Here is a 14,682-nt window from a genome sequence, read left to right on the forward strand (position 1 = left end):
AGCGATCAGCAGCAGCAGCAGACGCAGCAGCGATCAGCAGCATCAACAGCAGCGGCATCAAGGCCTCCAGCAACTGCCTCCGAGACGGCCACATACGGTGATTCCCTCGGTAAGTCCGTTCCGGGAACGAATACCAGCGCTGGTTTTCGCCGTTAGCGGTCTCTTTCTTCTTGCTGCAGTTTCGACCATAACCAACGTTCAACTCTGCGATAAATAAATTTTAGTTAATTTATATAATCATAGAGTCAAAAATATGGCCAAATGCTCACTGTGAATTCTAATCTGGAATTAGAGGCTTATTTCCGCACCCTAGCCGCGCGTCCAACTATGTCTAAATTGGGTCGTGAAATTTAACGACGTTTCGGATGTCTTTAGCATACTTACCTCTTTTCAGCTCGTCCTTTCTTTTCCCTTGGAGCAGTTAGGTGACGCGGTTGGCAATCGCCTCCAAATTGGTGCCGTATAATTTATTTCAGTGGCGATTTTGCCGAACACTTATAATTTTAATGTCTAAAAATTTCCCTTGAGTTGTTGCCGCTTTGACCACTTCTAATCTGGGTGACGGTCTATGATCGGCCTTAAGTGTTTCTAACGAAAAGAGTTGTTTATAAGTAAGAATTAAATCTGAATGTTTTATAATTAATCTTACCCAAAATTAAATGTAAACAAACTGCCGAAATGTTTGTGTGAGTTACCTTGCGCGGGGAGATGATCCGATCGTAATCCACCAGGAATAGACTTCGGTCTGCCGGAGATGGGGTGTGCTTCCAGCATTACCCTTGGGGCACCCAAAAAAGGGTAGGTGCGTTGTGGCAAAAACACCAAAGCCACCAATTTCGTCCAATTGTCAATAATGTTGAATGTAAATAAACCCTTGTATTTGTTGTGATTTGCAATATTGATGGTAATCGTCAAGTTAGTGAGTCGGAAACGATTGTGGGGCTTAGGGGGGACTCCGTGGCTAGCCGACCCTGCCCTCCTAAAAAACAGTCAGTTCCGTAACATGATTGGGAAAAAACATGTTTAAAAATCTGAAACAGCTCAGGGAAACATGACCAATGTCTTTTAATTTATGTAAAAAAAAAAAATCATGGAAGAAAATAATTTTATTTGATTTTTAAACGCTGTTCACAAATTGAGATTTTTTAATTTCACTGTGATTTTGAAAATTGAAATGCTTACGGTTTTGCTTCTGATTAAGTTAGGGAAGCAAATCAAAACAGACCATGTAGAAGAACCATAAGACCTTTTATTGGCAAAAGTGTACTAAAATTGGTTGACCATTCTTAATGATATTATCAAACTAAAGAAAAGAGAACGTGATTTTCTTAAATTAAAAATAGAGCAAATACCAGATCCGATGGACCATAGCTGTTGTGGGAAACTATGCTTATAAAAGGCTAGTCAAGTGCTTGTATAAAGAAAAAAAAACAAATTTTGTCGGGCTGTGAAATTTACCCAAGCGAATTAAACGCATTTAGCCTAATGCGCATTTATTTACACAGGGAATTTCATAAGGCTAAATGCCGCATTTAAAATAAATGCTAATAAAATCCCCCGAACATTTATTGAAAAAATACCGGAAAATACTGATTTTTAACGGTATTTTGTTTTCTATATGCAAGGATGGCGCAATTTCTTTCGAATATAAAATCTGTTTTGCACACGCAGCAAATTCTGCTCGCAGTACCACAATGCATTACTGCTGGATATCTGGCAGGAAAATACTTCCACATATACGAGGATCCTTGCTCGTTTTTAGAAACTGTAGTGCTCTCCTTTGTAAACCCGTCAAACAACACCATCAGCTCCCTTTCCTTGTCGTCCAAGTGGCAAATGCCTCGGTCGCATTATGGATGTCCTGTTGGGCATTTAAGATATCCGTAAACTCGCTCATACTCATGATTTTTAATTCATTTCGTTTTGATTTGCGAAAATTTAAAAAGCAAACAAACCCAGATCAGCTGTTCGTGCCACTCACATTTCGGAGTAGCATTAGCTAAATGCTAAAGCGCCAATGAAATCAGGCACATTTAAAAAAGTCCACTAATGCGGCATATAGGCTATTAGCTTTCGTTGTGCTAATACACAAAATCCACAGAGCACATCACAGTGGAACGGCAGGGGTTTTTACATATGTAATATTCCATGTGTAATAATTCCATATTTAATAGTTCCATTGGCTCATTAAAATGCATTTAACTTAATGCGCATTGGTCCCTTGGTCCTCAAGAACTAGTGGGATGGTTCGAAGGGAGGCTTAGTTGAGGCAATTAGGCGGGTCGCAGGTTGCGGATAGCGAACGGCCTTTTGGGAAGGTTAGTTGCGAATAAGCGCAAGCAAATAAGCAACCCCGGACAAACAGCGTATACCGACAAGACGCTTGTTTGGCCGTCTTAGCACCGTAGCCTTACACACCCCCTCCCTCACAATTACCTACCTCCATCCTATTCCCCCACATCTCACCTCGGTGCCGGACTAAGGTGTCATTCGACACGTGCCGATAGTCATCCTGGCTGGCGGCCCGAGTTAACAAATAGCCCAGTCGCAAACGGAGGGTTCAGGCAAGTGGCAACCGTTTGTTCTAACTACGCCTTACCCGGGTACGGCGGATCTCTGCCCGGGCGGACTATATAGTTATCCGCAACTCGTGGGACCCCATGATGAAGAAGAAAAATAATTTTAAAATCCCGCAGGATATCCCTGCAACCGGTGTCGCAAGACATTTTGAGGACAGAGCCCTAGAACTCCACCAGCAGCTCAGGCGAGAAGACCTGCGCCGCATTCCAAGCCAGAGAGCGTCTGATAGGCCTAAATCTATCAGACAGCTGAAGAAGCAGGACGCTCTTCCAGCCCTAGGACAGCCCGGAGGACTGGACGACCCCAACAGGCGTGGCTTGCCAGGGTAGAAGGTAAAGTGGTACCTTAGGTATCTCATGCAGGGCATGACACCGGAGGAGGCCTTGAAGAAGGCAAAGGAGCCGAGGGAGCAGCCGGCATTGGGGGCAGCACCGGCTGGCAAACGGCTGAACACCAGCCGCACACCACCATCAGATACCCCCAAGAGGTCTAGGCACGGCACAGGGGCTAGTGAGACGTCCTCACGGGTCCCTTGGCAAGAGGGGCCTAGCACATCAGCAGCAGAAGCGGCAGAAAAGGCAAAGGTGCAGGCCAGGAAGATACCTTCCCAGCCCCGCCAAAACCAGCAGCCGACAACCGCCGGAGGACGACCCTCCAGCTCGGCACCACCGGTCATCGGACCCCATCCGACATACGCGGAGGAGAAAGCCACGCTTATCAGGGTGGCCATACTCCCGGAGGGTTTCCCGGCGGCCAGCCTGACCGCAGAGGAACTATCCGGGCTTCAGGAATCGGTCATGGACGAGATGCTCACGTCAGCGTGGAGCGGTCCTGTCGTTTTCAGGGGAATTCACTTCAGGGTGGGTAACCTAACTATCGACTACCTGGATAAAGGCTCAGCTGAGTGGCTTAAGACTGTCGTACCTCAGGGAGTACCCCTAGAAACCCGCACGGGAGCAGACATCCCGGCAGCTTACAACGCCACGTTGTTCTGCCCGAGGAGCTCAGACCGGAGCAATGAGGAGATACTAGCCTTCATTGGTTTCCAAAACCGTGTCGAGACGGACGCCTGGAAAGTCATCCACAGGAAGAACGACGGAGCTGGTGCACTCCTGGTCGTAGGGATGAGATAGTGGAGCGTCTGAAAAAGACTAAGAAAGCTCCGGAAGAGACGCCCAGTGACGACATCTGCGAGGCTGACGAGGATACCCTCGAACCACTGAATGTGGAGCCGACGTCGCAGAGTGGGGAGAAAGACGGACAATCCATCACTAGCATGGACATTGGGGACGACCATGGGGATGGACACCCTATGTCATCCCAGGAGCTGGGCCAGGAGCTCCTCCTGGATGACAGCTGCGAGGCTGAGGTTACCGTGATAGACGGTGGTGGAGAGACTTGCTCTCTCTCTTCACCAGACATCACGGAGCACCAAACCTCAGAGTGATGGCTGCAACAAGCAGCACTCGGCTAGCCCAGGTAAACATCCATCGGGCCAAAGCAGCATCTGCTGTCTTGGCGAGGATGTTCACCTTCCAACACCTCGGGCTAGCCCTTGTACAGGAGCCATGGTGGCACCATGGCATAAAAGGCCTGTACACGAAAGACACTAAGGTAATATGCGATTCAGGAGGATTACCTCCCAGATCATGCATCGTTATAAGGAAAGATATCAATTATAGTATCTTTTCAGAGTTAATGAGCAGAGACTGCGTCGCCGTAGCCATCAACGGCACAGGAGTTCACCAAAGCTAGCAATGGCCTCCGCCTACTTTGCCGGAGAGGAGGCCTGTCTACCGCTAGGAATACCCGGGCTCGTGGACCACTGCTGGACGAACAAGATCCCCCTCATCATAGGATGCGATGCCAACGCGCATCATGTGATCTGGGGCAGCACAGATGTAAACATCAGAGGTGAGCAATTACTAGAATTTATTTTAAACAATAACCTAGAGATCTGTAATGTCGGTGAGTGCACTGTAATGTTAATATATATATTGGGCTTTATTATTTCGTCCGTTTAGATCGGGACTCATTTTTAGAATGCTCACTTAAGACTGATGTTGGCTTGGCTTACAATTCATATAGCTGCACGAGCAGCGCCGCGGCCAACGCTTATGTATCTCAATATATATGTTAATGTATACGTAAGTGTATTTAGGCGGCGCAAGCAGCGGCCGCGCATGAGAGAGAGAGTGTTATGCTCACATGGTAACCGAATGGTCGGCCGCGCATGCAGACATGCCGACTCAGCATTTAGGATGTGCATAACATTGTTGTGTGCGTCGAATTGCTTTGCACTTGAAGTGCTGGGAATATTCGGACATAAACAAATGCTACAATGTTACAGTGATATAAGCGGTACAGTGTGTACCCTATATATGAGCATACTATATCTCCCTCCTTTTGAAAAATAACGTAATCTATGGAGTTATTTTGTTAATTATTGTGTTAGGTATATATATATATGTATGTTTATAAAAATTAGCAAATTAGTAAAACTTTTTTTTTTGTTATTATTATTATTTTTTTTCTTTAATATAGTAAATATTGGAAAACTTTGAAGTTGAAACTTTAAAAATTTATGCGACTATTTCTTATTATTTATTATAAAATGTATTGTGTTTCATTTTACATTTCATTTTTTAATAAAACCTGGTCTCCTATTTTTAATTCAAAGTCTAAACTATTTTTGTCGTATCTATCTTTTTGTTTTTGTTTTTTAGTTTCTAGCATTATTCTGGCTCTTTTATATGCCTGTTCTAATCTACATTTAGATTCCTTAGCATAATCTTCTATATTATATAATGGTTCTATTCTATCTATGCTATTGAAATGTTTTGATAAGTTTGGAGTTTTCCCAAAAACTAGTTCATATGGACAATAATTATGTGCCATAGAGGGTGTTGTGTTAAAGCAGTATACGAAGTATTGTAGCCATACATCCCAATCTGTTTTATCAACTGAGATGTATGAGCGTATGAACTCGTTAAGTGTTCTGTGGCTTCGCTCCACTGTTCCGACAGTCTGGTGATGGTGTGCAGTAGAATTTATGTTTTTGATATTTAAATTTTTACATAAATCTTCAATTATTGAATTTTTATATTCCGTTCCCATGTCCGTAATGAACGTCTTCATTGGACCGTACTTCAGAATAAAATCTTCGAATATAGCTTTTGCTATTGTTTTTGCACTTTTATTTTGAATTGGTATTGCTACAAGGTATTTTGTTAAATCGCAGATTAAAGTAACTGCGTATTCATTCCCTTGTTCAGACTTAGGTAGTGGACCGATCGTGTCCACGATTACCCTGTCAAAAGCTGTTTGTGGTGTTTCCGTAATTGTTAATGGTGTCTTCGTATGCGTGATTATTTTCGCTTTTTGACATTTTAGACATTTTCGTACGTACTCTGTAATATATCGAGTCATTCCTTTCCAAAAGTAATGTCTTTTGACCTTGGCCAAGGTTTTAGAAATGCCAGTATGACCTCCTTGAATTGGTTCATCATGGTATGTAGACATAATTGCTTCTTTTTCTTTTTCAGAATTTATTAGGGTCACCGGGTTGAGTAGCGCTACTCTCAATGATTTTAATGTTTTATTGCCCATTTCCTTGAAATTATCTATTGAAACGTATTCAAAGATATTTTCCCACGGTGCCACTTTAAGTTGGCTGATTTGATGTATACCGGCTTGCTTCTCAAGCCTTTGGAAAAACTGACCTAAGTCAAGGACTCCATTGGTATATAAATCGCTAACATCATATCTTGCAGTAACTTTTTTCCCATGTTTAAATAAACATAGCATATTTTTTACATGCAAGGTCACTACTTTACGTACTTCGTCATTGTTTATGACTCCGTATACGTTGGGCTTTGAAGCTTTTTCCATAGATTGCCTAGGCAAGTCTATTTCTTTTTCTCCTGCGCAGGATTTCTGTCTACTTTGATTTCTTGTAGTGACTTTGTGTATATTTCCGGTTATATTTTGTAGTTCTTTGATGGTTATTCTTGATAACGCATCAGCTACGTAATTGTCTTTTCCCTTTAAATATTCAACGGTGAAGTTGTATTCTTCTAATTCTAGCCTCATACGTGTCAGTTTGGAACTTGGGTTAGTCATTCAGAACAAGTATGTTAACGGTCTGTGATCGGTTTTGATAATGAAATGTTTGCCATAAATGTATGGTCGAAAATGTAATATTGCCCAATGTATTGCAGCTAGTTCCTGCTCGGTAGTACACTTATTACTTTCTCCCTTGGTAAAAGCTCTTGATGCATATGCAATGGGGATTTGGAGTCCGTTATGGTTTTGAGTTAAAACCGCTCCACATGCTTGCTTACTTGCATCAGTAATTATACAAAATTCTTTACTAAAATCTGGATATTGTAGCAAAGTAGGTTCCATAAGTTTTGTTTTTAAATATTCGAATGCGTTTTGGCATTCAGATGTCCATTCAAAAGGAACATTCTTTTTACATAATCGTGTTATGTGCCGTGAATAAACGGCGAAATTTTTTATGAATCTTCTGTAGTAATTGCAGAATGCTACAAAACGTCTTGCGCTGTCTGCATCGTGTGGGACTGGATAATTCAGTATGACGTCATATTTCTTGTCATCTGGAAGTATTCCTTTATCTGTGCACGTATGACCTAGAAAAGTCACCTCATGCATAAAGAATGAACATTTTTGTGGATGTAACTTTAGGTTGTATTTCCTACATTTCTCAAAAACGTCTGTTAAGTTTTTAAGCATATGTTTTTCGGAACAACCTATAACTATTAAGTCATCCATATAAAGGAATGCTTGTGAAGGTTCAAGTCCAGAGAATGCAATAGTCATCATTCTCTGAAATGAATTTGGCGCTATTTTTAAGCCAAAAGGTAATCGTGTGAATCGATACGAGCCATTGCTCGTTGAAAAGGAAGTTATGTCCCTTGAGCTTTTTTCAAGTTCTATTTGATGAAATCCTGACATTAAATCAAGACATGAAAAGTATTTTGCTCGACCTAGTTGGTCTAAAATATCATCAATTCTAGGGAGTGGAAATTTATCGGACAATAATTTTTTATAAATCTGACGATAGACAATTACTAATCGCCACTTTTTTTCTTCGGAACCTGGAACTGATTTTTTAGGGACGAGCAATAATGGGCTATTGTATTCCGATACTGAAGGTTCGACTATCCCGTCGGTGATTAGTTTTCCGACTTGCTTTTGAATTTCGTTCACCTGACCATGTGGGCTTCTATAGTTTTTTATGTAAACGGGTTCATCATCTTTCAATCTCAGTTTTTGTTTGTAGAAATTATTTGTGCTAATTGGTTCGGATTCTAATCCGAATATGTCATTATATTTTTTACATAAATTTGTGAGTTGGAATTTGAATTGTGGGGGAAAACAATTGGGATAATACAGACTTTTCTGTATTTTCTTTGTTTCCTTCAACTACTTCATAGTTCAATAGTGATTCAAATTTTAAATTGTCTGCACTGACCACTTTATCTTCGCTTGTTGTATTCAGTAGTCTTATGAAGGCATTTTGTGTTGAAGCTATTGTACTTGCTATATAAATTCCTTGCTCAATTTCTTGAGTTGGAATTAATACACTGTCCTCTTTTGAATTTAATTTTATTTTTCTAATGACTTGTGATCTTGCTGGCAGAAGAATTGAGTTATTGCCAGAACTGTATTCTATTGGAACATAAATTGGAAATTTTAAATTGTTTGGTCTTATTATAAGCCAATCTTCAGATGGCTGAAAATCTAATTGACAGTTTTATTTTTTAATAAAATCAATTCCTAAAATGCCATCACAAGGGACGGCTAAGTGTAAGTCTACGATATGAAAATCGTGTGGAATTATGTACTTGGTAGTCTGTATTTCAATTGATGTTAAGCCTTTGGATTAGTAATTTCTTGGCTAATTCCCCGTATATCTATTATGTTATTATTTTGTACGTTTTGAAATATATCTGAATTTTCTTTTACTATAGAGATTTCGGCACCTGTGTCTACCAAAAAGACAAGTTCTTTTCCAGTAGTCACATGGGTGAATGAGACGAATATATTCTGACTGAGATTAATAGTATGGACCGTTACTTTTTCTACTGTTGAACATTTAAAGGGGGTTCGGAGTTTCCCGAGGTGTCATTGGCTACTCTTGCATTGCTTGTATTGTTGTTATTGTAGCCTCCGCTCGAGTTGCCACGGCCCCTTGAGTTTCCTCTGTAGTTGCCGCGACCATTGTTTTGGTTGATATTGTTGTAGTAACCATAATTGTTACCACGACCACGAAAATTACCTCTATAACTTCCACGTCCACGGTTTCCGCCGCGCTGTGTATAATTGTTGTAGTAGAGGACCGAATTTTGTTGTCCAGTTGCTTTTGTGCAGCTGTTTACGAATTTTGAAACTGCTTCGTTCATTGTGTTGAAGTTGCCGGCTTGCATGATAAGTTTTACCTTATCAATCGTGCAGTTTTTAGTCATTGCTTTTACTGCGTGCTGTGTGGAATAACTTCTTGCTAGTTCTAGTGTTAAGCCGTCTGTTATGTATGCACTTTCTAAAGCCTTCGTCATCTGCTCAATTTCTGATGTGTATTGATTAGCAGTTTTATTTCGTTGCTGTAGGTTCATTAGCTTTGCTGACAATACCTCTACAGTTTCGCCTTTGACGTTGCTTTTTAACTTGGCAATTACTTCACCTACCGTTGTTTCGTTTCCAATTAGATTTCTTGCTACGCCCTTTAGTTTTGTCTTTATTATAGAGACGGCTAGGCTTTCGTGTTCGCCTTTTATTGACTCTATAATATGCAATGCATCAATGAAACTGGTTAAGTTTTCTGCTTTACCATCGAAAACTGGTATAAGCTTTGATGCAGTGTTAATGAAGTCGATATTAGTTTGCGCCATTTCGAAGTTATTGTTCTTAGTTATGTTTGCGCTTGAGTCTGATTCTGAATCTGTTTTATTATCTGCGTTTGATAATAAAACGGCTGGGATAGTAAGATTATTTAAATCTTCTTCCTTAATTTCCGCGTTAAAATTTTCTTGCTCCGTTTGATCTAAACCAGTTGACTCTTCCAATGTTGATTCTTCATCGGTTTCAACTGTTATTGCGGTATTAAGAATGGTAGGTACAGAGATATCCAAATTGAATTTTTCTTTTATCAATATTAGGTTTTCTCTGAGCCTTTGCAAAAATTTTGATACCCTTGACCAATGGTCGTCATTTAATTTTTCCCGTTGCCCATGTATTAATATGCGCGCCTCGTTAAAACAATTTACTACTATTTCTGCGTGTTTTTTTATTGTGCTTCCTTGAATTGGTCTGTTTTGATTAAGGGATTTGTAGGATTTATCGAACTCTGTTTTTATTTTGTTCAATTTCGCATACAAATCGTTCCATTCCATGGCAATATTATCTATGTAATTTTACCATGAGGACCGTGGTTTCACCGAGTATAGAATGGTAATCCACGATCTCTTTTACTGAGACGTATGGCAAAGTATTTAGGATTAAACCCTTTATTTTTTTATTGCTAGCAAACAAAAGGCTAAATTCCAAATTGTACATTTCCATATAAATATATTCGAATTCAGTGATTGTAATGAAGTTTTTATGGCAATGGAGAATATTTAATGCACGCATTCTAAATTCTGGATCTTTAGTAGTTATTTCCTCAAGACAGCTATCCAATTCTATCGTGTTAAATGCCATAATTTAAACACAAATAATTTAAAAAAAAAATTTTTTTTTTTATAGGGGGGTATTAAATTGAACACTCTAATCTTTTGAAAAAGAAAATTTTCTTTTTTTTTTTTTTATATCTTATCTAGATCGTGTGCTCTACTTAAATACTTCTTTTTTAAACATTTATTGTGCAATTTGTATATTTTGGTAATAAAATTTGCACTCAAGATATTAAGAGTACATGTACCCAATATAGGTCAATATTGTTTGTTCTACTTTATTAATAACGTTAGCAGTGGAGTCCACTGACTTAACGTCTACGATTCCCATTTTGGGTAGATGCACTATATCGGTATTATTATAATTAATATGATATTCATCAGAGAATTTATCTATTCTATTGTTATTCATTCATATGAAGAGATTTTATGTGGATATACGTAAATATTTCTGTCTAGCTTTTAAGGTCTGAGGAGCACGCAGAAAAATAGCGTCATTAAACAAAAATGTAGGAATTTAGTTATTCAAATCTGATTGATTAAATTATTGCCTTGTGGCATAATCGCATAAATTTCATTTTATTAATATTGAAAATTGGAAGAAAAAAAAATTTGTGTTAATATTCATATTTACACAATATTTACAATATTTTGCTCTATTGATTAAATTATTGCCTTGTGGCATAATCGCATAAATTTCATTTTATTAATATTGAAAATTGGAAGAAAAAAAAATTTGTGTTAATATTCATATTTACACAATATTTACAATATTTTGCTCTATATAAACCAATATCAGTTATATGTTGTTAGTATATAGCCTAACAGTGGTTAGTATTTTTCGAGCAGCGCTTTCGCGCATCGGCTCGGGTTTAGAAGTTTATAATTAAAGGCAACTTAGGCATTGGCATAAATGCAGCCCTTGTTGCGTTACTTTGCTCGGTTACAAAGTATTCTGTCCAGTTCTTTGATGTTTAGGTCATGCGTTTCCTTCTCCTGTGGGGTTGTTGCTATTTTCTTGTAGTCCTTCAATAATCGTCGCTGTTGCAGGAGTTTTACCCTTTTTCCACTCCTTTTTCTTTTGTGGATGGGTTTGCTGGACTCCTGTCGTGCCCTGTACTCAGCTATTGTGAGGGGGCGAGGTCCATCGTTGGGACACAATTCGAGGGCCTCTTGTAATGTTGGTGCGTCCCTTTGCTCAGCAGGAGCAGGTGCCTCCCACGACGGTGCAGAGGGCGGGCTGCCTTCCGCACTCATATGCTTCCTTCGTTGGTGTAGTCGGCGGTCTGCCTACCACACTTCAGTTTCCATCGTTGGTGCAGAAGGATTTGCCATTCCTTCCACACATGTCCTGGTCAATTTTTTTTTTCTTCCTTTTTTTTTTTTGTTGATTTTGTTGTTTGTTGTTTGTTGTTTTTTTTTTTTGTAGTCCGAGCCTTTTGGGCTCAGGCGGCGCCGGTGCTGGTCATCGCACAGACTAATTACTGTTTTATATTTTTTTTTTATCTGGCTGGAGAAATCGATTGACGATTTTCGAGGGCGGCTCTGGAGAACCAAATTTTGGACAGCTGAGGATTAGGGATCGGCTTGCATCGTCCACATTGGACGGCCACACTTGTTAAGCACTTTTGGGGCCAAAATAACGAAAATTACACAGCGCGCAGAGACAAAAATTAAACAGTCTCACTTCCTACTCGCGCACATGTCACGGTCGCCATGTAACGTTGGTTGTATGTATGTTAGACTTGATTTTATAAACACAAGAAAAGAGTGCACTGTAATGTTAATATATATATTGAGCTTTATTATTTCGTCTGTTTAGATCGGGACTCATTTTTAGAATGCACACTTAAGACTGATGTTGGCTTGGCTTACAATTCATATAGCTGCACGAGCAGCGCCGCGGCCAACGCTTATGTATCTCAATATATATGTTAATGTATACGTAAGTGTATTTAGGCGGCGCAAGCAGCGGCCGCGCATGAGAGAGAGAGTGTTATGCTCACATGGTAACCGAATGGTCGGCCGCGCATGCAGACATGCCGACTCAGCATTTAGGATGTGCAAAACATTGTTGTGTGGGTCGAATTGCTTTGTACTTGAAGTGCTGGGAATATTCGGACATAAACAAATGCTACAATGTTACAGTGATATAAGCGGTACAGTGTGTACCCTATATATGAGCATACTACACTACAACAAAGAGACAGCCAAACGGAAAAAACTATATGAATTTCTGTGAGGCAATAAGTAACGTCAACGAGGGCGCGAGACTGCACAAGGCAGTGGCTAAAAGTGCAACGGACAGTAATTTAAACCTGAGGAAAGGGAATAACACCTTCACCTCCGCGGATCGGGAGAAATTAGAATTGCTATTTGACACGCATTTCCCGGGAAGTACTCCCACTGCGGGAAACTTAATGCGTGATCAACATAGAACCCCTAGGACAGTAGCTAGTGACTGAGCAGCATCCAAGTCTATAGTTACGCCCGAGAAACTCAAATGGGCTATTGGAACCTTCCAACCATTTAAATCACCGGGATTAGACATGATCTCTCCATCTTTCTTACAGCAGGGGCAGGAACTACTCCTAACCCGCTTAAGAAGACTGATGGTGAGCAGCCTAGCCCTTGGATACATCCCAAGTGCATGGTGCAGCGCTAGGGTGGTCTTCATACCCAAGATCGGGAAGAAAGATATCACCAGCCCAAAGTCCTTCAGACCTATCAGCTCAACTTCGTTTTGTCTTAAAACGTTGGAAAAACTGGTAGACTACAGTATCAGAAGAACAGCTCTCAGAGACTGCCCGCTGCAAAACACACAGCATGCATACAAAGCAGGCCGTTCAACAGACACTGCACTTTATCAACTATGTCGCACCCTAGAAGGGGCAATTGGCAGCAAAGAAATAGCTATCTGTGCCTTTCTAGACATAGAGGGAGCCTTCGACAACACATCACATGATGCGGTTCGAGCTGCCCTGTTTAGAAGGCACATAGATGTTACTACGAGCAAATGGATTGGCAACCTACTTGAATCCAGGCAAGCAACACTTACACTGGGTTCGGATAGCGTGACAATTGCAACCAGCAGAGTCTGCCCGCAAGGAGGAGTACTCTCCCCTTTGCTATGTAGTCTGCTAGTTGATGAGCTTCTCAGAAAACTTGCTGAAAAAGGAATCCAATGTCAGGGATACGCCGATGACATCGTGATAATCGCCAGGGGCAAATTTAAAGCGACACTCTGCGACATCGTCCAACTCGGACTAAAGACAACGCTAGACTGGTGCAGGGAGGTTGGACTCAACTTTAATCCTGCTAAGACAGTCATCGTTTCCTTCACAAGGAAGTACAATCTACAGAGAATGAGACAAATCTCACTGTTAGGAACTCCTATAGAAACTAGCCGAGAGGTTAAATATCTAGGAATCACCTTGGATAGTAAGCTGAACTTCGCTTCCCATGTCCAAAAGACATTGGAAAAGTGTTACAGAGCACTCTATACCTGTCGAAAAATTGCTGGGAAATCCTGGGGAACCAGGCCTCAGATAAAACGCTATACTTAATGATTGTGAGACCAATCCTCACTTTCGGAGCACTTGCATGGGGTAAACGAGCTAAGCTCACCAGCATGCAAAACCAGCTAGGAAAGTTGCAAAGACTTGCCTGCGTATGCATGACAGGGGCAATGTGGAACTGTCCTACAACTGCCTTAGAAATTCTGATGGAACTAACACCACTCCACTGTGTAATTGAAATTCAACGCAAAGCTACACTCCTGAGAATAAGCACTGAGGGCACAGGTAGTGGTTGCATATAACAGGGATGCGACAAATCTGTTAGGTGAGGTGCCCCTAATACTCCACCCTAGGCATGAAATGACAGCCGAATTAATCTTCGAGCAAAACTTCACAGCTGGATGGATTTCGGGACATAAGGATATATCCGGAAATGAACTTGCCGATAAAATGGCAAAACTAGGAGCCGAACAGCCCCTGATAGGACCAGAGCCGTACTGTGGCATAGGGAGGCACACTATAAAGGAATACCTTAGGAAAGAGGAAGGCGCTATGAGGCAAGAACACTGGAGGAATACACCAGGCCTAATTCAAGCCAAAACTCAAATAAATAACTACAACAAGAAGAGGTTCAAGGAACGTATTCAACTAGGGAAAAATTCACTTCGTTACCGGATTACTAACCGGGCACTGTAGAGTGAAAAGTCACCTAGGTAAGATAAGACATAGAGGACGAAACTTCTAAACACATCATCGCAGACTGTCCGGCATTAGCAAGTATAAGATGGAAAATCTTAGGAACCAGAACTCTTACACCTGAGCTCCTAGAAAGAATCAACCCATTAAAACTCCTTGACTTTATTCGAGGAAGTGGGTTGATATCTGAGCTG

General features: G+C 40.7%; 1 protein-coding gene across 1 annotated transcript; it reads left to right on the forward strand.

Moving 5' to 3' along the window:
- The first annotated feature begins 901 nt into the window (after positions 1-901).
- Positions 902-3,846, forward strand: LOC128264381 (uncharacterized). The gene is made up of 2 exons (XM_052999820.1): positions 902-919; positions 3,207-3,846. Exons 1-2 carry the CDS (start codon positions 902-904, stop codon positions 3,711-3,713), a joined length of 525 nt encoding a protein of 174 aa, XP_052855780.1. The 3' UTR covers positions 3,714-3,846.
- The last annotated feature ends 10,836 nt before the right edge of the window (positions 3,847-14,682 follow it).

Source organism: Drosophila gunungcola, unplaced genomic scaffold, assembly GCF_025200985.1.
Source record: "Drosophila gunungcola strain Sukarami unplaced genomic scaffold, Dgunungcola_SK_2 000068F, whole genome shotgun sequence".
Taxonomy (NCBI): domain Eukaryota; kingdom Metazoa; phylum Arthropoda; class Insecta; order Diptera; family Drosophilidae; genus Drosophila; species Drosophila gunungcola.